The sequence below is a fragment of the Cetorhinus maximus genome, chromosome 23 (assembly GCF_964194155.1).
Source record: "Cetorhinus maximus chromosome 23, sCetMax3.hap1.1, whole genome shotgun sequence".
Lineage (NCBI taxonomy): Eukaryota > Metazoa > Chordata > Chondrichthyes > Lamniformes > Cetorhinidae > Cetorhinus > Cetorhinus maximus.
Genome location: NC_135901.1, coordinates 14,259,398 through 14,285,594, shown reverse-complemented (window position 1 = coordinate 14,285,594; position 26,197 = coordinate 14,259,398). Strand labels below are relative to the sequence as shown.

Below are 26,197 nucleotides of genomic sequence, written 5' to 3'. Positions count from 1 at the left end.
TTAAGTAGCTTTATTAGAATTACCAGTTATTGGAACCTATGTAGTTTCCAATTTCAAGTCGCTGCATTTCATTGGTAGGTAAATTAACACCACGCTGCACGCTTTTAGTCTCTGCCCCCGTTCATTGGCTGCAGCATCGCCTCTAAGTGAGGTGGTTGGGTGTTTAAACTCCCACTATAGAGATCTGATCGCAATAATCAGAATGTCACTTGTAGTTCAGCTGACTGCATAACGTCAGGCGCCACTTCCACATCCACCCAGACCAGTTATCCTGGGTCACCGGTCATTCTTAAAAGTGGCGATCAGAGACGGGGCCAGGAACGCTGCTCCCGGCCGGCGACACCCACATACCGTGGAAATAAAAGCCAAGAGCACTTGGTCCATAGTCCTGGAGGCTATAGCGGCGCAAGTGAATATCCAAATACTTACTACAAGTTGCGAGAGTTTCTGGGACTCAACCACCTTTTCAGGCAGTCAGTTCCAGACTGCCACCACCCTCTGAGTGAAAAACATTCTCCTCAACTCACCTCTAAACCTCATACCTCTTAACTTAAATCTCCGTCCCCTGGTTATTGATCCATCTACTAATGGAAAAAAGTGCATTCCTATCCACCCTACCTATGTTTTGCATAACCTTATACACATCTATTAGGTCCCCTCTCAAACTTCACTGCTCCAAGGAAAACCATCCCAGCTTATCCAATCTTTCCTCTCACCTCAGACCCTCCGGCCCAGGCAGCATCCTGGTGAATCTGCTCTGCACTCTCTCCTGTGCAACCGTATCCTTCCTAAAATATATTAACAATGCTATGTAATATACCACATCTACCGGCTCCCCTTTATCCACCTTGCTGTTTCCATCACCAAAAACGGTAACCAATTTGTCAAACGTGATTCCCCTTTCCCAAACCCACGTTGACTTTGTTTCACTATACCATGTTTCTCTAGGTGCATTACGAAGGCTTCCTTAATAGCGGAATCCAGCACTTTGCCCCGACTGGTGTGAAGCTCAATGACCTGCAAGTCCCGGTTGTCTCCTCCTTTCTCTCTCCTTTCTTTAAGTGGAAACTCAATGAGTACACGAGGGAGAGAGGAGTAGAAGGTTTCACTAATTGGTTGGTTAAACGGGGTTGAGAAGTCTCCTTTGGAACTTAAACAACAGTCCGGGCCTGTTGGCCTGAAGCGGTACATTTAATGCAGTTGTGTCTAAAATGGAAGTTGAGGGAGCTGGTTGCTCGGTAGCTGCAGTCTGGTGTAGAAAGGCTTTACCCGCCTCAACTGTGGATTCCGTGTCTGCCCGGGAGACAAGTTTAGATAGAAAGTTAGATAGAAAGTATCTATTAAATCGTGGCAAATATAATTTAAAACGAGAAAGAGGACAGGAAAAAACACCTGGTGCATTAAGGTCTTCCAGATCCTCAGTGATTCCAGTGGGAAGACAAACAAATAGTAAATTTGGCCTCAGTCTCTCACTTTTTCTTCAGAAAGAGAAGATGAATAATCCTCTATTATGTCCGCCTAGCAGCCTGAACTGCTTGTGAAAAGATCATCCATGTTTTTGTTGTCTATGGATTCGACTTTTCAAATATTTCTTTTCCCCCGACTTTACTCACTCCATAAACTTGAGTTCATACAAACTCTATACCGTCAGTCCCACCAAGCCGGCTTTCGACAGCAAGGGAGATGAAGTCGTGGTCATGTCACTGAAATAGGAATCCGGAAGGCTAAGGCGGATGCTGGTGGGCGTGGGTCCAAATCTCACCCCGACAGTTTGGTGGAGTTTGGGTTCAATTGGCAAATCGGGATTTGATAACTAGTCCCAGTAAAGGTGGCCATGAATCGATTGTTCCAAGCAAAAGCCATCTGGTTCAGTGATGTAAATCTACCATCCTTACCTGGCCGGGGCCTCATGAGACTCTAGCCCCACAGGAATGCGCTTGACTTAAGAACCTGCCCTCCTGAAATGTGCTCGCAAGCCACTCAGTACAGGACGATTATGGATAGGCAGCAAAGCGATGGTCACATCACAGAATCGCAACGGCACAGAAGGAGGCCATTCGGCCCGTCGTTTCTGATAATAATAATATGCAGATTAAAAGGACATCTCCAAATGAGCATTATGACCTCGTGCCATTGCCCTGTCTCCAGGCATCTTGCCCAGCTCCCGTACCCTTGCACATTGTTTCTATTGAAATAATCATCTCATGATTGCCAGGATTGAACCTGCCTCCACCACACTCCCAGGTCAGTGCAGCCCACACCCGAACCACTCGCCGCGCGAATAAACTTTCCTTCTCACGTCACATTTTCTTCTTTTGCAAATCACTTTCAATCTGTACCCTTCCCATCTCCATCCTTTTACGAGTGGGAACAGCTTCTACCTTTCTACTCTGTCCAGCCCCCTCACGATTTTGAACGCATCTATCAAATCCCCTCTTAGCCTTCTTCTCTCCAAGGAGAACTGACCCAACCCCTCCAATCTATCGTCATAGCCGCAGCTTCTCTTCCCTGGAATTATTCTAGTTAATCTCTTCTGCACTCTCTCCAATGTGTTCGCATCCCACGAAACAATATTTATAGATAAAACGCTGACCAACATCGACTTTGGAGTCAAACAACGGCTGGGTTTTAAAATTAGCCTCCTTGCCATCACATCCCTGGATGGATTCGCTTCTCCGTCCCTCTGCAACCTTCTCCCACCTCCAACCCTTCCAACCTCTCTCTTACCCGATTCTGGCCTTTTGCCTGTGGCCCGGATTCATTTGCACCCACCCCACTCGCTCTCACACCCCCACCCCCGCTCGCCCTCTCCCACTCCCCCCCAGCCATTCCCGATGTAACCTTCAAGTTGCTTTGCTCCTCAGCTCGGCAATTACCTCCCCGAACCTCTTCCCCTGTCTCTGCTCCGTTAGAATGTCCGGTAGACCTTACACATTTGGCCGCGCTTCTGGTCCACCCACCCCAATGGGCTCCTCTGTGCCCAATAGCGGCAGCGCCCTTGTGAAGGCCCGCAGAAGGGTTTTTACTGCCGTGAAGGCGCTTCTATGAGGGGCAGTGGCAGTGTCGCTGCTCCAGTAATCCAGAGACCCAGGGTTGATCCCGTGCGGGATGCGGGTCCGAATCCCGCCAGGGCGGATGGTAGAATCTGAATTCGATGTAAGGTCTGCACTTCAGAGTCTGACAGTGACCGTGATTGTTGTAAAATACAAAACACCCATCGGGGTCACTCATGCTCCTATAGAGAAGGGGAAACTGACCTTCTCACCTGCTGTGGTCCGAACAGCAATGTGGTTGATTCTCTGAACGAGGGGAAATTAGGGATGGGCAATTAATGCTGGCCCAGCCAGAAACGCCCACCTCCAATGAATGAATAAATTGCAGTTGTATCTCAGCTGTAGAAGGTCATGTGACACTTTGAGCTGGTTCAGCGAGTGAGGAGTTTTTGTACTGACATGTATCACTGTGGGGAGCAGCTGGGACCCACAGTAGGTGAAACTGCTTGAGCGCTCGTACAATAACCTACGGGATGGCACCAACCGCTCTCAACACACACACACACACCCCACCCCAGCCCCCACTCCGTGATCTTAACCTCGGTCACCCTACATCACCTACCCCCTGGACCTTTACCCCCTTTCCCATTCTGTCAGCGTCGCCTTGTTTTCCTCCTCCTGGATATTCAGGGTTGAGTCTGCACCCTCCCCACTCAGCGCTGCTTAATGAAGACACGTCCCGTTTATTCACCGGCTTGATCCATCCCCCAGGCAAGGGAGCGGCTTTGCCCGGTGATGTGGAGCGCGGGTAACATGGATCTTGTTATTGGGTTTAACCGTGTGCGACATACAAAAGAACCTATCCGCTCATCTTCGGCAACGGGACCAGGCTGATTGTGGAACCCAGTAAATCGGTCATTGTGGATCACTCCACATCTTTTATTTACTTAATTTTCATTCTCTTTCCACACACCCCCAACACCCCCTCTCCCCCTCTTTGACCTGATTTAGAGGTTAAGTCGCTGCGTTATTTGATGTGTCGATGATATATGCTGGGTTTGGGGTGAGGTGCTGTCGCTGGGGGTCAGTGGGGTGTGAGAGGCGAGGGACCAGAGTGACTGGAGCGGTCCCAGATAGTAGATGCCAACCCTTGTGTTTCTGGTTTCCCCCAAGGCTTTGACCTGTCTTTATCACCAAGTCAGGCGTGTGTGTGTGTGTGCACTGGCGGGCGAAGTTTCACTTGAGCTGGGTGGGTCTGTGCACTGCACCGTTTAAGGGCTCCAGTCTCGCAGCATTGGAAGCTTCAATGTCAGCAAAGTGCAAGGTCAGTCAGAGTGCTGAGTGGGGGTTGGGGGATTACACAGCGTGGACGGTGGGCACCATTAAGCACATAATATATAGGAGCAGGATTGAGCTGTTCATTAAGATCACGACTGAGATTCGACATCAATGTCCACTTGGCCTGTCCCAATATCCTCGATCCCCTTAGCGACACCTCCCAAAAAATCTATCTATCACCAAACGAAAATCCATCATTCACCGTTTTGAATAGAGGCAACTTCTGAGCATACCCAACCCTCTAGGCTGGAGAATTGCAAAGGCCCGCAGCCCTCTGAGTGAAGGGATATCTCTTCAACCCAAGCCAAAATGGCCGACTCTTTACCCTGAGACGAGGGCCAGAATATTTTAAGTGTCATTTGGAGATGTTTTGTGTTTGTGTGTGTGTGAGTGTGTGTGTGAATTCTAATGTTAAGGAGCCTGCCTGAAATTAGAAGCGATGTTTATGTTGCATTGTGTAATGTGGCCCAAAACCCAATGCTCCATTAAGCCAGGCAGCCATATATGGCATCGAAAATCGCAGTATTGAGGAACAGTTGCAGATGGAGGGGTGGGGGGTGTACATTGCCTTTGGTTCCAATTCTACACATATCCCAACTGCAGCATATTTTGTAACGCTTCGAGAATTTCGTTGGAAAGCAAAAGAGAGGATTATCCCAAGCCTCTCCTTCGCTTGGATTTGTCAATTGGGGCCTGGCGGCCATGTTTCTTATTGCGAAATTGATGGAGAGCTGCGGATCGTTTCCAAGGTTGCAGGGCTTGAGGATTAACTGTTTAACCTAAGCAAACTGCAGGAAATAGCCATGGTGAACTGGCCAGAAGAGTACCGAAAACCATTTGAAGGTTATGGGCGTGCCTCTGAGTTTTCAGATGGAGATTTTTCACGGTGTATTCGAGTGTTTATAGACCATTAATATTCGGTGCGGGAACCGAACTGACCGTGGAGCCAAGTGAGTATAAGCTATTGGTATTAATTTTAGAAGATTCATTCTGCACAAAGAAATTATTGCTCTCATGGCAAAAAAGGGGAGAGGGGTGGTGGGTGGGGAGCGGGTGGGAGGAATTGCAAACTGCCGTACAGAAAGATGAACCGCGGAAATTCTACGGGGAGAAATGCGCCTTTTCCATGTGTACATCAGTTTCCTCACGAGACTCGGCAGCTCAGATGTGCTGAGAGTCGCCAGGTGACCCGTGATACCCGAATGCTCCAAGGAAAATTTATGGGGTTTGTAGGAAAGCAACCTTTCCCAGAACGAGTTGGGCAGGGATAAGGCGGGTTTCATTGAATTCCGCACACGACCCCATGTTGCTAATGGGTCTACTCGTTAGTGGGGCCTGGAGCAGCCCTTTCCGCTCTGGAACACTGATATATGCCCTTTGTCAAACCGCTAGGCCGCAACCACACACGCTGTGCGTTGGAAATGATTAGGTGCATTGAATCGAGCTGAAGTTAGAACAGAGAAGTGGGCCATTCAGTCCAGTAGCTGCAGGCCCATTGACTGTGCTTCGGGTGATTCTGATCCCACCCTACCTCACGTCACTCAATCAATCCGATTGCTTTCCCCTTCACCTCTCTAAACCAGCAATCCCTGTGAGTTATCAATGATGTTCACCTGAAGCACACCACGTGGTAGCTAATTTCAACATTCCCATCGCCCTCTGGGTAAAGAGGTTTCTCCTCAATTCCCAATTGGATTTATTCGCAACCATGTTAAAACGTGGACGCCACTATTCATTTTTTGGGGGGGATTCCCCAACGAGTGAAAAAGTCTATCATATCGAACGCACTCCCAATTATAAATAACTCCGTTCTGTTGCCCCAGAATCACTCCACCCCCACCCCCACCTCCCCACCCACCACTTTTTGCTTGGCTGGAGAAATAAATCCCAAGGCCTAAAAGCGATCATTAGGGGTCATCAAACTTGTGAATGATTTTGCACCTCCTCTGGTCCCTCCATATCTGTTTGACGGAATGGAGGACAGTGAATGTGGTGCGGGGCCAAATGTGCCTAGTCATCAGGACTACAGTGTTCGCGATGGCATAGCCTCTGTCTGCTGACGGGTTTCTGCACAGACGTTCAGCACTGTGCTCGATAAGCTTACCTTCGGTAACGGGACCAAACTTCTGGTGGAACCAAGTGAGTATAAACTGCCATTGATTCAATGTGCCCGAGGGGTTTCAAAGCCAGAAGTGCCCTGTTGAGCACAGAGTACATTAAAAAACCCACAGCCCGTAAGAACACCACTCAGTCCAACGTGTTTCTCCGAGCTGTCTCTGAGCGACATGTGCTATTGAAGGTTTCTGTCTGTTCGCTTGCCTCTCTGCAGCATGTTGGGATAAGGCCATGAGCACCAATATTGGGGAGTGAGATTAGGGTTACGGTGGGACCAATTGAGTAAAATGTGAAGGTATCGCCTCATGTCACCTCTCCCCATCCCCAGCCCTACACCTCTCGAAGACGTAAGCAATTGTCTGCTGTCAGCTGCCTCACGCACGTTGTGAAAGGGGTCTGGTATCTATTAATAATAAGAAGAACAGTAGTTCAATATAACTTAACACATTAAAGGGTTGCGGTACCCTGCCTATTATTATGCTTATTCAACAAGGGAAGTCCATGCGGCTGGATGGGGTTTCTGTGTGTGCATTAAAATCTGGTCCGAAGCGTGCTACCCTTGTGTGATGGGCTGTAATGGACTGATACCTGGTGGGGTAGTCAGGTTTCAGATACGGGTCCATATCACTGTGTGGGGCAGTGTACACTGCTAAACTAACGTTTGGAACTGGGACCCAACTGACGGTAGAGCCAAGTGAGTAATATTGAAGATAATGATTCCATCTTTTTGTACAAAGAAAGCCTAACATTAACTTGTCATGTGGCGTGTTCTAATTGTCGATGGGCGAGCTGCGCCTGAATTTCCGGGTGTGGAGGTTTGGGGTATGTGGAATGTGGACAGGCGGTGTTGGCAGTCGTATTTACATAGGTAAGAGCAAAGTTACATTTACAGAGCGTCGTTAACAATCCCCGAAGCAGACGTATCACTTCACAATCCATGTAATATGTTTTTACTGTTGAAGTCACATCGGTGCACACTGCGGGATTGTTGGAGAGGGAATGGCCAATTTGCCCTGAATTTGGCGCAAGCAGCCAAAGTGACAGTGGCCAGATGCGCTGTGATGTATGTGCCGGTGTTTGATGGGACACTGGGGTGATGACCTTTGCTCACCCCCGAATGCATCATTTGGATAGCGTTTGGCAACCGAAGAGAGCGGACAGAACGGTGGTTTAATGTCTCCTTGGAAGAGGTGGGGCCCGGTCTCGGGTGCGCACCTCCGGCAGTGCAGCACTCCGCCAGTATTGCCCTCGATTTCCAGTTTCCAGAGAGGCCCTTGGACGCAAAGCCATTCCGACCCAGGGACCAGGTCGCCGCACACTGAGAGTTCAGTTAAACCCAGTGTCCAATAGATCCGCACGGGCAATCAGAGCCAAGCTGCAGAAATAGTTCATGCGCTGGTTAGCAGCCCAAGTCCTGGGGCTAGGATTTCTGTAACACTGGCAGGGTAAATTACAGGCTCAGAGTCACTGTACTAGACACGGGCCACTGACCCACCGACATTCAGAGATGGGACCACAGTGGTTGAGGAACCGGGTAAGTCCAATTTGTGGAATGGAATCATACTGTTAGCAGGTGTATGCAGTGCTAGATAATCATTGGAGGGCAGGCAGAGAAGGGAAACTTCAGGTATAGGATATTTACACATGGTAGAATTCATGGGAGATATCATTCATGGCAATTTTACAAATTAACATGACAGGGTTAATGTCAACATGGCAAAGGGGGTCCGACCTCGAATGTGCGAAAGTTTCAGCGTAATTGGCAGGTGCTGTGGGAGTGGGGGTGGGGGGTGATGGAAGGGTGGGGAGTGGGTAGTGAGTTTGTGCGTGGGGGTGGGGAAAGGGGGCTATGGGGGGTCGGTGGTGGGGGTGTGGAATCTTCACCCCCTCTCCCCCAGCCTCAGTGGAAGGTTTCTGTCCCTGCAGATGTTACTGTGCCACTTATTATAATAAGCTCATATTCGGCAGAGGAACCCAGTTGAATGTTGTGCCCAGTAAGTATGAAATGAGTAATTATTTTTTATTGTGCTCCTACCTAAAAGAGTTTCCTGCTGGATAGGGCATTGGCGAGTGAGTGCGCAGAGCGAAAATAGGGCACGACGTAAAATTGATGCCAGTGTATCCCATCAAACAAGCTGTAACAAGGCAGCTATCCAGATCAACCCGCACCCCCACTCCCAAGTTCACTCTGTAGTGACCCGGGGTTGTAACTCCCGGCCTCAATGGTGTGAGTTTGCAGTGAAATTTCAGAATTGTGTATTATCACCGGGATAATAAACCCCCATTTGCTATCGGGCCCGGGTGAGCATTGATTGGAGTGAATAGAAATCCATGTGTCGTTCTCGAAATCTCGCTTTTCCAGTTTTAAACGCTAACCAAGGACAAAACATAGAAGTTTCCAATTAAATGTCAAGCCAGCTGAATGCTTCGTAGGGACCCCCCGCCTCACGCTCCCCTCCCCCACCCTCTCCAACCCCCTCCAATCCAGGTTCACACTCCCGAAAAAAAAGTCTATGATGTAACGAACATCATAAATGTTGAAACTCCTGTCGAGGCTGAGCAATTCCTGCAGCAATTGGTTCCGGGTAGGTGTGAATGGATAATTAAGTGGGAAGGAAGCAAAGGTAAACCTCTGGCAACACCTTGTACATTTCTTGCGTGTCTTTTTTTTTGACTTGGAGTATGTTTATTGCAGGGTGGGGTTGTTGGGGGTGGGGGGCGCCTTAAACATTATCCCCTCAGGATGTTATATTTTCCGATAAGATCACCTCTTATTCCTGGAGAACCAAATTCGTTCCCAAGTGGTGTTTAGTTTTACTTTAAACTCCGAATGCGAGTTTATAATATAACATGCATGTTTGAAATCAAGCCTCAGAGCAGAAAATGCATGTTACCCGCCCCCCACCCGCACTCCTCCCCTCCCCCACCCAACCCTGCTTTGCAGGTGCACCGACGAGCAAAGATGGAGGGTGGGGTGTGTAGCACAGTTTGCAATGCCAGTAGGGCCGGTCATCCGGAGGATCAGGCGAGTGATCTGAGGACATGGGTTCATCTCCCACCCCGCTGCATTGTAGAATTTCAATTCAATTGGAATTTAATTGGAATTGAAGTGACCATGAAACTACTACCAATTCCCACGATTGTCTCAAAAGCCCCTCTGCTTCCCTAATGCCTCCTTTAGGGAAAGAAATCTGTCGCCCTTACCCCACCCGGCCTACATGTGACTCCAGTCCTTCCACAGTCGAGGCGGTTGCCTCTGAACTGCCCCCCAACCCCCAAACCCGAAGTAGCCAAACAGAGCCATTCAGTTCAAGGGCAATTAGTGACGGGTAACAAATGCTGCCCTTGTCAGCGATAAGAACACAAGAGGCGTGGACGTTGTGTAGCCCATTCGGCCCATCGTGTCTGCTCCGCCGTTCAATGAGATCGTGGCTGATCTGATAATCCTCAAATCCACTTTCCTGCCTTTTCCCCATAACCCTTGATTCCCTTCCCGGTTAAAAAATCTGTCTATCTCAGCCGTGAATATACTTCACCAGCTCTACAGGCCTCTGCGGAAAAGAATTCCTCAGGTTGACTGCCCGGTGAGAGAAGAAATTCCTCCTCATCTCTGTTTTAATTGGACGACTCCTTACTCTGAGATGATGCGCTCTGGTCCTAGACTCTCCCACAAGGAGAAACAGCCTCTCAGCATCTACCCTGTCAAGCCCCCTAAGAACTTTACATATTTCAATAAGTTCGCCTCTCATTCTTCTAAACTCCAATGAGTACAGTCCCAAACTACTTAACCTCTCCTCATAAGAAAATCCCTCCGTCCCCAGAGTCAACCAAGTGAATCTTCTCTGGAATGTCTCCAGTACCAATGCATCTTTACTTTGATAAGGGGACAAAAACTGTTCCCGGTTTTCCAGGTGTGGTCTAACTCGTGCCTTGTACAGTTTTAGGAAGACTTCCCTATTTTTGTACTCTACTGGCAGGAGTGGGACTGCTTATCCCAGTGTGACTGGGAGCACCAGATAGTGTATATTCCCTCTGAGTTTAGATGATTGATTATTGGAAATCTCTTCTTGCCCTTCCATTTCTCACACCCTTTGTCCTGATTGGTCACCCAGGTGTAGATTGCGCCCAACCCCAACTCCAGCTGTAGCAGACGCTAGTCATTGAGCGGCTGGAGGAAGGCGGAGGAGCTGTCCTGCTCTGCAGGCTCTTCGGCAATAGGAGGCCGCTCACGTTTCACTGGTACCGGTGTAGAGAGGCGCAGGCGCCCGAATGGGTTTACAGCTCCGGAGATCATTACGGGGACGGCTTCGAAGAGAGGTTCAGAGGGTCGCTGTACCGGGATCAGAATCTGTTGGCCTTGCAGCTTCTCAACGCTGAGCTTCAGGACGGGGCCATCTACTACTGCACCTCGTCTGACACAGTGCTCCACACACAATGCCTCCTGTAGCAAGAAAACAGCTGGCAGGACAGAGAATGCTCCAACTCAACAGGAGTGAAGCCGGAGATAGCGTGAGATAGAGAGAGAGAAATTCATAGGGACAGGCATCATGAGGTAAGAGAGGAAGAGACAATGGCAAGCATGAAACAGAGAGAGAGAGAGAGAAAGAGAGAGAGAGAGAGAGTGAAAGAGAGAAGGTGAAATATGTAGGGCCAGTGAGGAAGGGAGACAGAGACAAACTTAAGAGAGAGAGAGAGATAAAGAGAGAGAGAGCGAGCGAAAGAGAGAGGGAGACAAAGTGAAAGGTTTAGGGACAGTGTGGAAGAGAGACAGAGACCAGCAGGATGGAGAGAGAGTGAAAGAAAGTGAAAGATATAGTAAGATACATCATGAGTAAGGGAGGAAGAGAGACAGAGACAAGAATGAGAGAGAGAGAGAGAGAGAGAAAGTGAAAGATATGATCAGCGGTGGAACTTGCAGGAGCCTCTGAGCTGCCTAGTTCCAAAGTCTCACCACAACCTGTTTGAAGAAATGTCTTCTCAGCAGATCCAAAACGACCCAGCTTTGTCCCGGGGCATTAACCCTGCATTCTAGATACGCCACCCAAGGGTGGGAGGATGTAATAATAATAAGTAAAACCTCTCAGTGTCTACCTTTTGAAGCCCGTCCAGGAGCGTTGATGTTTCAATGAGGGCACGTTGCACACTGCCTTAATACGAGCCATGACGCCGCCCGTTTGCAATCGATGGGCGGCTGAATGCAGCCAATGGTTTCTGTTCTCCAAACTCGCCCCCATCTATCAGTTCAGTAAAACTCCCCCAGGTGATCAGGATCCCAACAGCGCGTCAACTGTTTTGCTCAGGGAGTGACTGGTGGTGTTGGTGGGGGTTGGGGAGACCCGGCATTCTAAGTCATCCAGCACCCAAGGAGCATGTGGTCAATGGTGTTGTCCACCCTGTGGCTGGGCTTCCTGTCCAGTGAGTGACCCGACATTGCCCCAGTCCCTGTCCTGCCTCTGTACCGCTCGATATCCCTCTCGGGGTTGCCACTCAGAGGCAGCTGGGCTGCTGGGCATCATTAATGCTTGTTTCTGTTGTGTGTGCCTTTGTGTGTCCAGTCGGATGTGGTGTTGACTCAGCAGGAGGTAGAGACGGGGCTTCCCGGACAGTCCCTGACCCTGACCTGTAAAATCAGCGGGGTCGACCTTAGCTGTCACTGGATGTATTGGTACCGGCAGGGTGCCGGGCAGAGGCCGGATTGGCTGGTTTCTCCTATGCTGCAGACACCAATCGGCACCACCAGTGGGCGAGAGGGCGACTTACTACTTCTAAAGAACTTCCAAACCGTTTCGTCGCTTTGGAAATCAGGAGTTTGACGCTGAAAGGCAGCGCGACTTGTTTGTGTGCACAGCTGCACAGTGAGAGGGATCAGACCCAGGTCAGCACAAAAGAAAAACCGAAACAAGAGAAAATGCAACAGTTTCCACCATAGTGTAACACCAATAAATCCATTTCTCACAGAAGCTCATCGCCTCATGGTCTCACACAGCACAGTAGAGGATCGGTGGGGGAGGCGATGGTGTCGTTCCATTGTCACTGGGCTAGTAATCCAGAGACCCAGGTTAATCGTCTGGCCACCCGGGTTCAAACCCACCACGGCAGGTGTCGGAATTTCAATTCAATAAATAAAACCTGGAGTTAAAACGCTAAATGATGACCTAATTGCCATAATAAACCCATCCGTCGCACTAATCCCATTTAGGGAAGAAAATCTGCCGTCCGTACAGGCTCTGGCCTACATGTGATACCAGGCCCACATCAATAGTGTTGGCTCAATAGTGTTGAGTGCTGGCTCCTAAATGCCCTCTGAACAGGGGCGATTAGAAGTGGGCAATAACTGTTGGCCGAGCCAGAGATGCCCACATCCCCTGAAAGAATTAAAGAAAGAGGATTGATCCTCTAACATTAGGATAATATCACGGTCGCTTTCCCCATACATCTCTTGCGATTTAATTTCGATCATTGCTGCATAAACGAGACATTTCTTAATCGAATCTTCTCGCCCTGCACCCATCAGGACAATTGGCAAGAAAATAGCAATGTCAACATGCTGCATGAGAAGGGGGTGCTGATTGGTTGGAAGCTGGACTCTGATTGTTAGGGAGGTTGTCATGGAGAGTGCACCAGTTGGAGCTGCCTCTACCAATCAGAGTCCACTCGCCAACCAATCCGGGCAAGTGGGGAGTATTCCAACCCACACCTGACTTGCGCCTTGTAGATGGTGGGATAGCTTTGGGGAGTCAGGAGTTGGGTTACTCGTTGCAGGATTTCTAGCCCCTGACCTGCTCTTGCAGCCAGAGTATGTATATGGCGAGTCCAGTTCAGTTTCTGGTCAAAGGTAAGCTCCAGGATGATAATAGTGGTGGATTCAGTGATGGGAATTCCATTGAATGTCGAGGAGCGATGGTTGGATTCTGGTCAGTTGGAGATGGTCATTGCCTGGCACATGTGTGGCGCGAATGTGACCTGCCACTTGTTAGCCCAAACCTGGATATTGTCCGGGTCTTGCTGCATTGGGACATGGAGTGCTGCGATCTGGCATGTCGACCTTAATGAGAGGTGGGTTTCTGATTCAGTAATAACTTTCCCACAGGATTGAATAAACAGTTTGAAGGGGACCAGATAGGAACCTGTGGAATAAAGCGGGGAAGTGGGACTATAAAGATAGTTCCTTCAGAGAGACGGCGCAGCGGTTTGGAACCGATGTCAGATACAATTGTGTAATCCTATCTTGCTGGAACATTGGAAGGAAATTACCCGAACATCAATCGGGAAATGAGATTTGCGCTCGAGCCAGTGTTATGAAGGGAAACATCAGGAACATTGTTCATGTCACCCAGGTTTACCAATGAATTTTTGCTGACCCACATTCGCTGTTGATGGGGGATGGGTTTGCAGTGACGTCGATTGCAGGCAACCAATGGTGTGTGACTTCAAACCCGCCCCCTCTGCCGATTGGATAAACCCGAAGTGATTGAGGAGCAGAGTCCAACAACCCTCCAATTCCATTAACTGGGCTGTCTCTTTCACCACAGGGTCTAGAAACACGATGCCCGCGATAGCTCTCGGCCTATTTCTGTGTTTCTTATCCAGTAAGTAGCTCGGTATTGCACAAAATCCTGCTGTTTGGCTGTTAATCCCTCCCGAGAGAGACTTATACAACCCGGATTCAGCTCATTAATATTAATGTTCCTTTGCTTCAATAGGCGTCCAGTCGGATGTGGTGCTGAGTCAGCCAGAGGCAGAGAATGGGGTCCCCGGACAATCCCTGACCCTGACCTGCAAAACCAGCGGGTTCGACCTCGGGAGCTACACCATGTACTGGTACCGGCACAGGCCCGGGAAGGGGCTGGAATGGATCGTTTGGTACACCTCTGCATACAGCAACGATTACAATCCTGAGGTCAGGGATCGAGTCGCTGCTTCCAAAGACGTTTCAAAGAATCTCTTCGCTTTGGACATCCGGACTTTGACAACGGGAGATAGCGCGACTTATTATTGTGCACAGGGCCACAGTGAGGCGGATCAGATAGAGACCTGTGCAAGAAACGTGTCGCAGGAAATGCAATAGTTTCCGACACGATCAACCACCATTAAATCCATCGTTGACACACATTTCATCGAGTCAGAGTGGAATAAAGAGGGGAAGGATAGCATTCGGCCCATTACATCTGTGCCTGCCCATTCAAAGACTCTTCAATTAGTCTCAGACTGTATTCACCCTTTGGAATTCTCTACCACCGAAGGCTGGGGATACCGGGTCACTTAGTATATGCAAGAAATAAATTGATATATTTTTTTGGATATCAGGGGCATCAAGGAGCATGGAGAGAGAGAGCGGGAATATGACGTTGAGATAGTGGATCAGCCAAGGCCATATGGAATTGGCGGAGCAGGTGTGAAGGTCCGAATCGCCTCATCCTGCTCCCAGTTTCTTAATTTTGCTGTTTCCACATGGACCCGCCGTTGTCATCTCATTTACAATCACTGATCCAATTTCAGTTTGAAAGCATTAATTGATTTTTTTCTCTCTCTCTACCAGTTACTTGGCCGTTTAACCCAGATCGGCGCAACTGACTGGGTAAAATTACACATCTGCACTTAGGGCCTTCACTCCATTGGCCAATTGCCCGGCCAGCTGTGTGCGCTCTGCACAGCGGCACTCCTGCTCGCTGGCAGAGATCCATCTACAATTGAATCTCCCAAGGCCTCCTGGACTCTGGGGGCTCCGGTCAAACCGCTCGTTAAGTTGCAATGGTCCGGGTGAAAGAATTTGAGGTTTGAGAGTCATTCTTCCCTGCGTCAAATTCCATTTGCCAACTCTCTGTCCATGACACGCTGAGGTCTCATCCGTCTCCTCGCTGTGCATCTCATTACCCCAAACCCTATCATGAGTAACCTTTGAAATGTTACCTGTACATCCAAGTCCATGTCATGAACATGTATCACCAAGTGCTGTGGCGGCTGTACAATGTCAGGCTTCGGGACCACAGATCCCTAAGTTGGGAGGCGGCTGAACAGGCTGCCAACTCAGCACATTGAGACTGCCCCGCCATTGAACTAGATCATGGATGATCATTCACTTCAAATCCACTTTCCTGCACTTTCCCCACATCTCGGAATTCCCCTAAAACACACTGATCCCTGCTTTGAATGTTTCATAATGACTCAGCAGCAATCCCCTCTCTAGGATAGAGCATTCCAAATTCTTTGTGCCCTATTCACAGCCTGTATTTCCATCTAGATTTGTACCATCTGCAATATTTTCCAATAATATCATTTGCATTTATAGCTTCATGACACCTGCTTACTCAAAGATCTACACAATTCGCCCCTCCACTGCTTCCACATAACCTCACAATTTTCTCCTCATTTGCAAGCGCTTATCCAAGTCCATTTTGAAAGCGCCACTTGCATCTTTCCTGGCAGCTACTTGCTCGTGTGTTGCAGATCATTGCATCACGCTGGGTCAGGCTTCAGACCCTCACGTCCCCTTTGGCCCATTGGCCAATCGCGTGCAAGCTGTGTTCCCCGCTTAGCGACCCTACGTGCGCCCCCACCCCCCGACAAAGTGCTTCAAAGAACAAGAACAAAGAACAAAGAAAATTACAGCACAGGAACAGGCCCTTCGGCCCTCCAAGCCTGCGCCGATCATATTGCACGTCAACTAAAATATTTTGCACTTCCGGGGTCCGTATCCCTCTATTCCCACCCTGTTCATGTATTTGTCAAGCTGCCTTTTAAACACCACATTCGTATCTGCTTCCACCACCTCCTCTGGCAGCGAATTTCAGACACTCACTACCCTCTGCGTAAAAGACATGCCCCGCACATCTCCTCTATAGTTTTCTCCTCTCACATTAAATCTATGTCCCCTAGTAATTGACTCTTCCACCCTGGGAAAAAGCTTCTGACTATCTACTCTGTCTATGCCACTCATAATTTTGTAAACTTCTATCAAGTCGCCCCCTCAATCTCCGTCGCTCTACTGAGAACAATCAGAGTTTCTCCATCCTCTCCTCATAGTATTAACCTCCAGACAAGGCAGCATCCTGATAAACCTCCTCTGCACCCTCTCCAACTCCAGCAATTCTTCTGGTAATGCGACGACCAGAATTGCACGCAATATTCCAAGTGTGGCCTAACCAAGGTTCTATACAGCTGCAGCATGACTTCCCAGCTTTTATACTCAATACAACTGCCAATGAAGGCAAGCAGGCTATATGCCTTCCTGACTATCTTATCCACCTGCGTTGTCACTTTCAGTGACCTGTGGACCTGTACACCCAAATCCCTCTGCCCATCGATGCACTTATGGGTTCTGCCATTTACCGTATAATTCCTGCCTGTATAAGACCTTAGAAAATGCATTACCTCGCATTTGTCCGGATTAATCTCCATCTGCAATTTCTCCACCCATGTCTCCAACCAATCTCTATCCTGTTGTATCCTTTGACAATCCTCTTCACTATCTGCAGCTCCTCCAAACTTAGTGTCGTCTGCAAACGTACTAATTAGCCCAGTTACATTTTCCTCCAAATCATTTATGTATACTACAAACAGCAAAGGTCCCAGCACTGATCCCTGCAGAACTCCACTAGTCACAGCTCTCCATTCAGAAAAGCACCCTTCTACTGCTACCCTCTGTCTTCTATGACCAAGCCAATTCTTTATCCATCGTGCCAGCTCATCTCTGATCCCGTGCGACTTTAACTTCTGTACCAATACCTCTGTAATTTTCTCTTTCTATGCCTCCAGAGCGTCGAAGACGACGGACAAACCGTAAGGCCATAAGACCATAAGACATAGGAGCAGAAATTAGGCCATTCGGCCCATCGAGTCTGCTGCGCCATTCAACCATGGCTGTTAAGTTTCTCAATCCTATTCTCCCGCCTTCTCCCCGTAACCGTTGATCCCCATACCAATCAAGAACCTGTCTATCTCGGTCTTAAATATACTCAATACCCTGGCCTCCGCAGACTTCTGTGGCAATGAATTCCATAGGTTCACCACTCTCTGGCTAAAGAAGTTTCTCCTCATCTCTTTATTAAAAGGTCTTCCCTTTAATCTGAGGCTGTGACCTCGGGTCCCAGTCTCTCCTACTAATGCAAACATCTTCCCCACGTCCCACTCTATCCAGGCCTTTCAATATTCTGTAAGTTTCAATCAGATCCTCGCTCATTCTTCTAAATTCCATCGAGTATACACACAGGGTCCTCGAACGTTCCTCATATGTTAAGACTTTCATTCCTGGGATCGTTCTCGTGAACCTCCTCTGGACCCTCTCCAGGGCCAGAACATCCTTCCTGAGATACGGGGACCAAGATTGCTCACAATATTCTTAATTTGGTCTGACCACAGCCTTATAAAGCCTCAGCAGCACATCCCTGCTTTTATGTTCTAGTCCTCTCGAAATAAACGCCAACATTGCATTTGCCTTTCTAACTACCGACTCAACCTACAAGTTAACCTTAAGTGAATCCTGTACTCGGATTCCCAAGTCCCTTTACACTCCAGATTCCTGAATTCTCTCCCCATTTAGAAAATAGTCTTCAATGATCCATGCAAAAGGACTGCAGGTTCTGCAGAACCTCCATGCAGTTGACGCCTTTCGTTCCTGCTGCCATACCCAGTAAATTCGCTTCTCGCATTGTATAAGACGTTGATATTTTCCCAATGTGACAGCGCCCGGAACTGATCACACCTTCTCCAGCAAGGAGGTAAGAAGAGTTTTCTGAGGACTTGCTCCATCTTCGATACTGTTGCGCACTCTGATTTGATTGATAAAGCTCTGGATACTGCTTGACCAGCTAAAGCTTTCCCTGGTTTTAATGCCATTTTCAAAGACTTGTGTACACATACCCCGGTTCCTTCATCTCGATCAGAATTCCACCCCCTGAACTGATATTGCCTTTCTTCGGTGTTTCCTCCCGAATTGAATCATTTCATTCTTCCCTGCGTCGAATTCCATTTGCCAACTCTCTGTCCATGACACGCTGAGGTCTCATCCGTCTCTTCGCTGTTCATCTCATTACCCCAAATCCTATCAATGACTAACCTTTGAAACGTTACCTGTACATCCAAGTCCAGGTCATGAACATATATCAGCAAGGGCTGTGGAGGTTTCGGGACCACAGATACCTAAATAGGCAGTCGACTAGCCAGAATTCATTCCAAGGTGCTGGACCAGTAGTGGAGGGCGAAAGCAGAGGGAAAGGCTCCCTCATACTTCGGCTAGCGAGGAAAATGCTGTTATCACCAGTGACTGACATCAGCGCACACTCTGTGCCAACTGTGTTCCCGAATGGCCAAACGCCTCTCAATTGCCACGAGTTGCAGGCATTCCCTGTCAGTTCCGTTAAGGTGCCATCTCAAAACTGGTTGCTTCTTAATAAGCTTAATAAACGACCTTGAAATTGCTCACACACAAACGGGCTCCCGGGTCCCAAATATTGAAGTGTCGGTATGAAAGGCGATAAGCTTTGCCCGGTAATAGACTCAGTCTCGCTCAACAAGCTCAGGAGCAGATTCTGAAGATCAGACACAAAACTGAGCTCAGAAATCTTGTGATGCAGCATAGAGAGAATTTCAGAAGCGCTTTATTAAAACAGTGCACGATATTAACCTTTTTTGATATCAGGAAGATATAATCATTCGCATAATGTTATTGGAATTTAATGCAAAATAGTTGTGCCTGTGTGTGTGTGTGTGTGACTTAATTGGATTAAAGGCAGCTGGTCTGAAGGCTTTGATGTGGTAGGAGGTGAGCGACGTATGAAATGCGTGAAACAGGCTCTCCCTCTTCTCCGTGAAACATTTCCAAGTCAGGATGGCGAGTGGCCTGGAGGGGATCTTCCAGGTACTGAAGTTCTAAGATTATCACATCTTCTCAATGTCTCTCTCTCTCTCTCTCTGTCCCCGCACTCTAACAACTCCCTCTGTCAGGCTCACATATGAAGGAAATGGGCCAAAGCGTCACTTGATAGAGAACTCAACAGTTCTCCTTTCAATATAACTATGGGGCATTAGACGACCAGCCGAAAGGAGGAAGGATTCTGTGCCTCATCCAAACGGCAATGAATGAATGACACTGCAGGGCACCCTCCGTGTGGCCAAAGGGACCATTGGAACTGGGAACCCACAAAGAGTTAAAGGCGAGAGAGCTACCCACTTAGCCACGGACAATGAGGCGGGAAGGAGACCATTTCTGAGCCCGGTTAATGCTCAAATCTGCCAGAGGTGCAGTAGACCACTGTCTGCCATCTACAAGATGTACTGCAGCGGTTCCTCTCAAGCCTCCTTCGACAGCTCCTTCCATACGCGCGATTACTACAACCTAGAAGGACAAGGGCAGCCGATACATGGGAACTTCATCATCTGGAAGTTCCCCTCCAAGCCACTCACCATCCTGACTTAGAAATATATCACTGTTCCTTCACTGTGGCTGGGTCAAATTCCTGGAACTTCCACCCTAACAACACTGTGGGTGTACCTACACCACATGGACTGCAGCAGTTGAAGAAGGCAGCTCACCACCACCTTCTCAAGGGGATAATTCAGGATGGGCATAAAATGTTTTGGGCCAGCCAGTGAAACTCACAACCCATGAGATAATGACTAAAACAATTACTTTGCCTGGTATTGTATAAAATTAGAGAGGAGTCCTTAACAATTATCTTTGAACTGCGAAGACGTTAAGTAGCTTTTTTAGAATTACCAGTTAATGGAGCCTATGTAGTTTTCAATTTCAAGTCGCTGCATTTCATTGGTCGGTAAATTAACATCACGCTGCACGCTTCAAGTCTCTGCGTCCGTTCATTGGCTGCAGTATCGCCTCTAAGTGAGGTGGTTGGGTGTTTAAATTCCCACTATAGAGACCTGATCGCAATAATCAGAATGTCACTTGTAGTTCAGCTGACTGCAGAAGGCCAGGCGTCACTTCCACATCCACCCAGGCCAGTTATCCTGGTACACCGGTCATTCTTAAAGGGGGTGATCAGTGACGGGGCCAGGAACGCTGCTCTCGGCCGGAGAAATAAAAGCCAAGAGCACTTGGTCCATAGTCCTGGAGGCTATAGCGGCGCAAGCGAATATCTAAATACTTCTTAAATGCTTCGAGTGTTTCTGGGACTCAACCACCCTTTCAGGCAGTGAGTTCCAGACGCCCACCACCCTCTGGGTGAAAAACATTCTCCTCAACTCACCGCTAAGCCTTCTACCTCTTACCTTAAAACTATGTCCCCTGGTTATTGATCCATCTACTAATGGAAAAAAGTGCATTCCTATCCACCCTATCTATGTTTCTCATAACCTTATACACATCTATTAGGTCCCCTCTCAAACTTCACTGCTCCAAAGAAAACAACCCCAGCTTATCCAATCTTTCCTCTCACCTGAGACCCTCCGTCCCAGGCAGCTTCCTGGTGAATCTGCTCTGCACTCTCTCCTGTGCAACCGTATCCTTCCTGAAATATATTAACTATACTACGTAATATACCACATCTACTGGCTCCCCGTTATCCATCCTGCTGTTTCCATCACCAAAAACGGTAACCAATTTGTCAAACGTGATTCCCCTTTTACCAAACCCACGTTGACTTTGTTTCACTATACCATGTTTCTCTAGGTGCATTGTGAAGGCTTCCTCAATAGCGGATTCCAGCACTTTCCCCTGACTGGTGTGAAGCTCAATAACCTGCAAGTCCCGGTTGTCTCCTCCTTTCTCTCTCCTTTCTTTAAGTGGAAACTCAATGAGTACACGAGGGAGAGAGGAGTAGAAGGTTACACTCATTGGTTGGGTGAAGGGGGTTGAGAAGGCTCCTTTGGAACATAAACAACAGTCTGGGCCTGTTGGCCTGAAGCGGTACATTTAATGCAGTTGTGTCTAAAATGGAAGTTGAGGGAGCTGGTTGCTCTGTAGCTGCAGTCTGGTTAGAAAGGCTTTACCCGCCACAACTGTGGATTCCGTGTCTGCCCGGGAGACAAGTTTAGATCGAAAGTTAGACAGAAAGTATCTATTAAATCGTGGCAAATGAAATTTAAAACGAGAAAGGGGACAGGAAACAACACCTGGTGCAGTTAGATCTTCCAGATCCTCAGTGATTCCAGTGGGAAGACAAACAAATAGTAAATTTTGCATCATTTCCTCACTTTTCTTCAGAAAGAGGAGATGAGTAATCCTCTACTATGTCCGCCTAGCAGCCTGAACTGCTTGTGAAAAGATCTTCCATGTCTTTGTTGCTTATAGATTCGACTATTGAATTATGTCTTTTCCACCGACCTTACTCACTCTGTAAACTTGAATTCATACGAACTCTGTACCTTCAGTCCCACCAAGCCGGCTTCCACAGGCAAGGGAGATGATGTAGTGGTCATGTCACTGAAATAGGAATCCGGAGGGCCAAGCCGGATGCTGGTGGGCGTGGGTCCAAATCTCACCCCGACAGTTTGGTGGAGTTTGGGTTCAATTGGCCAATCGGCAGTTGACAACTAGTCCAATTAAAGGTAGCCATGAGTCGATTGTTCCAAGCAAAAGCCATCTAGTTCAGTGATGTAAGTCTACCATCCTTACCTGGCTGGGGCCTCATTGGACTCCAACCCCACAGGAATGCCCTTGACTCTTACCTGCCCTCCTGAAATGAGCTCGCAAGCCACTCAGTTCAGGGCGATTATGAATAGGCAACAAAGCGATGGTCACATCACAGAACCACAACGGCACAGAAGGAGGCCATTCGGCCCGCCGTGTCTGATGATAATAATAATATGCAGATTAAAAGGACATCTCCAAATAGCATTATGAGCGAGAGCCATTGCCCTGTCTCCAACCGTGCCTCGCCAATCTCCCTTACCCTTGCACATTGTTTCTATTGAAATAATTATCTCTTGATTGCCTCGATTGATCCTCCCCCCACCACACTCCCAGGTCAGTGCATCCTTCACCCGAACCACTCGCCGTGCGAATAAACTTTCCTTCTCACGTCACATTTGCTTCTTTTGCAAATCACTTTCAATCTGTGCCTCTCCCATCTCCATCCTTTTACGAGTGGGAACAGCTTCTACCTTGCTACTCTGTCCAGCCCCCTCACGATTTTGAACGCCTCTATCAAATCCTCTCTTAGCCTTCTTCCCTCCAAGGAGAACCGTCCCAACCCCTCAAATCTATTCTCATAGCCGCAGCTTCTCATCCCTGGGACCTTTCTGGTTAACCTCTTCTGCACTCTCTCCAATGTGTTCACATCCCATGAAACAATATTTAAAGATAAAACGCTGACCAACATTGACTTTGGGTCAAACAACGGCTGGGTTTTAAAATTAGCCTCCTTGCCATCACATCCCTGGATGGGTTCGCTTCTCCGTCCCTCTGCAACCTTCTCACACCTACAGCCCTTCCAACCTGTTGCTTAGCCGATTCTGGCTTTTTGCCTGTGGCCCCGATTCATTTGCCACCCCCCCAAAACCCTCCCACCCGCCCTCACACCCCCACCCCCACTCGCCCTCACCCACTCCCCCCCAGCCATTCCCGATGGTGCCTTCAAGTTGCTTTGCTCCTCAGCTCGGCAATTCTTTCCCCAAAACCTCTTCCCCTGTCTCTGCTCCGTTAGAACGTCCGGTAGAACTTACACATTTGGCCGCGCTTCTGGTCCACCCACCCCAATGGGCTCCTCCGTGTCCAATAGCGAGAGCGCCCATGTGAAGGCCCGCCGAAGGGTTTTTTACTGCCGTGAAGGCGCTTCTATGAGGGGCAGTGGCACTGTCCCTGCTCCAGTAAGCCAGAGACCCAGGGTTGATCCCGTGCGGGATGCGGGTCCGAATCCCGCCAGGACGGATGGTAGAATCTAAATTCGATGTGAGGTCTGCACTTCAGAGTCTGACAGTGACCGTGATTGTTGTAAAATACAAAGTACCCATCGACGTCACTCATGTCCCTTTAGAGAAGGGTAAACTGACCTGCTCACCTGCTGTGGTCCGAACAGCAATGTGGTTGATTCTCTGAACGAGGGGCAATTAGGGTTGGGCAATTAATGCTGGCCCAGCCAGAAACGCCCACCTCCAATGAATGAATAAATTGCTGTTGTATCTCAGCTGTAGAAGGTCATGTGACACTTTGAGCTGGTGCAGCGAGTGAGGAGTTTTTGTACTGACTTGTATCACTGTGGGGAGCAGCTGGGACCCACAGTAGGTTAAACTGCTTGAGCGCTCGTACAATAACCTACGGGATGGCACCAACCGCTCTCAACACACACACACATACCCCACCCCAGCCCCCACTCCGTGATCTTAACCTGGGTCACCCTACATCACCTACCCCCTGGACCTTTACCCCCTTTCCCATTCTGTCAGCGTCGCCTTGTTTTCCTCCTCCTGGATATTCCGGGTTGAGTCTGCACCCTCCCCACTCAGCGCTGCTTAATAAAGACACGTCCCGTTTATTCACCGGCCTGATCGATCCCCCAGACGAGGGAGCGGCTTTGCCCGGCGATGTGGATCTTGTTATTGGGTTTAACCGTGTGTGACATACATAACAACCTATCCGCTCATCTTCGGCAACGGGACCAGGCTGATTGTGGAACCCAGTAAGTCGGTCATTGTGGATCACTCCACATCTTTTATTTACTTAATTTTCATTCTCTTTCCACACACCCCCAACACCCCCTCTCCCCCTCTCAAAGCTGACTTAGAGGTAAAGCCGCGGCGTTATTTGATATGTCGCTGATGTATGCGGGGTTTGGGGTGATTTGCTGTCGTTGGGGGTCAGTGGGGTGCGAGAGGCGAGGGACCAGAGTGACTGGAGCGGTCCCAGAATGTATATGCCAACCCTTGTGTTTGTGGTTTCCCCCAAGGCTTTGACCGGTCTTTGTCACCAAGTCAGGCGTGTGTGTGTGTGTGCACTGGCGGGAGAAGTTTCACTTGAGCTGGGTGGGTCTGTGCACTGCACCGTTTAAGGGCTCCAGTCTCGCAGCATTCGAAGCTTCAATGTCAGCAAAGTGCCAGGTCAGTCAGAGTGCGGAGTGGGGGTCGGGGGATTGTACAGCGTGGACGGAGGGCACCATTAAGCACATAATATATAGGTGCAGGATTGAGCAGTTCATTAAGATCACGACTGAGATTCGACATCAATGTCCACTTGGCCTGTCCCAATATCCTCGATCCCCTTAGCGACACCTCACAAAAAATCTATCACCAAACGAAAATCCATCAATCACCGTTTTGAATAGATGCAACTTCTCAGTATCCCCAACCCTCTAGGCTGGAGAATTGCAAAGGCCGGCAGCCCTCTGAGTGAAGGGATATCTCTTCAACTCAAGCCAAAATGGCCGACTCTTTACTCTCAGACGAGGGCCAGAATAGTTTAAGTGTCATTTGGAGGCGTTTCGTGTGTGTGTGTGTGAGTGTGTGTGTGTATGTGTGTGTGTGTATGATTTCTAATGTTAAGGAGCCTGCCTGAAATTAGAAGCGATGTTTATATTGCATTGTGTAATGTGGCCCAAAACCCAATGCTCCACTAAACCAGGCAGCCATATATGGCATCGAAAATTGCAGTGTTGAGGAACAGCTGCAGATGGAGGGGTGGGTGATGTACATTGCCGTTGGTTCCAATTCTACACCTATCCCAACTGCAGCATATTTTGTAACGCTTCGAGAATTTCGTTGGAAAGCAAAAAAGAGGATTCTCCCCAGCCTCTCCTTCGCTTGGATTTGTCAATTGGGGCCTGGCAACCATGTTTTCTTATGGAGCGAAATTGAAGGAGAGCTGCGGATCGTTTCCAAGGTTGCAGGGCTTGAGGATTAACTGTTTAACCTAAGCAAACTTCAGGAAATAGCCACGGTGAGCTGGCCAGAAGAGTACCGAAAACCATTTGAAGGTTATGGGCGTGCCTCTGAGTTTTCAGATGGAGATTTTTCACGGTGTATTCGATTGTTTATAAACCACTAATATTCGGTGCGGGAACCGAACTGACCGTGGAGCCAAGTGAGTATAAGCTTTGGTATTAATTTGAGAAGCTTCATTCTGCACAAAGAAATTATTGCTCTCATGGCAAAAAGGGGGAGAGGGGTGGTGGTTGTGGAACGGGTGGGAGGAATTGCAAAGTGCCGTCCTGAAAGATGAACCGCGGAAAATCTACGGGGAGGGAGAAATGCGCCTTTTCCATGTGTACATCAGTTTCCTCACAAGACTCAGGAGCTCGGATGTGCTGAGAGTCGCCAGATGACCCGTGATACCGAATGCTCCAAGGAAAAGTGATGCGGTTTGTAGGAAAGCAACCTTTCCCAGAACGAGTTGGGCCGGGGTGAGGCGGGTTTCATTGAATTCCGCACACGACCCCATGTTGCTGATGAGTCTACTCGTTAGTGGGGCCTGGAGCAGCCCTTTCCGCTCTGGAACACTGATATATGCCCTTTGTCAAACTGCTAGGCCGCAGCCACACGCGCTGTGCGTTGGAAATGTTTTGGTGCATTGAATCGTGCAGAATTTAGAACAGAGAAGTGGGCCATTCAGTCCAGTAGCTGCAGGCCCATTGACTGTGCTTCGGGTGATTCTGATCCCACCCTACCTCACGTCACTCAATCAATTCGATTGCTTTCCCCTTCACCTCTCTGAACCAGCATCCCCTGTGAGTTATCAATGGTGTTCACGTGAAGCACTCCACGTGGTAGCTAATTTCAACATTCCCATCGCCCTCTGGGTAAAGAGGTTTCTCCTCAATTCCCAATTGGATTTATTGGCAACCATGTTAAAACGTGGACGCCACTAT

At 48.7% G+C, this 26,197-nt stretch overlaps 1 protein-coding gene across 1 annotated transcript in view; it reads left to right on the top strand.

Annotated features, from left to right (window-relative positions):
- Positions 1 to 26,197, top strand: part of LOC144697833 (uncharacterized) — a 166,912-nt gene that overhangs the window by 107,651 nt on the left and 33,064 nt on the right. The window contains exons 6-9 of the mRNA XM_078569811.1: positions 3,850 to 3,907; positions 10,594 to 10,866; positions 12,002 to 12,185; positions 14,150 to 14,458. Of these exons, the coding sequence (XP_078425937.1) occupies positions 3,850 to 3,907; positions 10,594 to 10,866; positions 12,002 to 12,185; positions 14,150 to 14,458 (824 nt within the window). The remainder of the gene's footprint in view (positions 1 to 3,849; positions 3,908 to 10,593; positions 10,867 to 12,001; positions 12,186 to 14,149; positions 14,459 to 26,197) is intronic.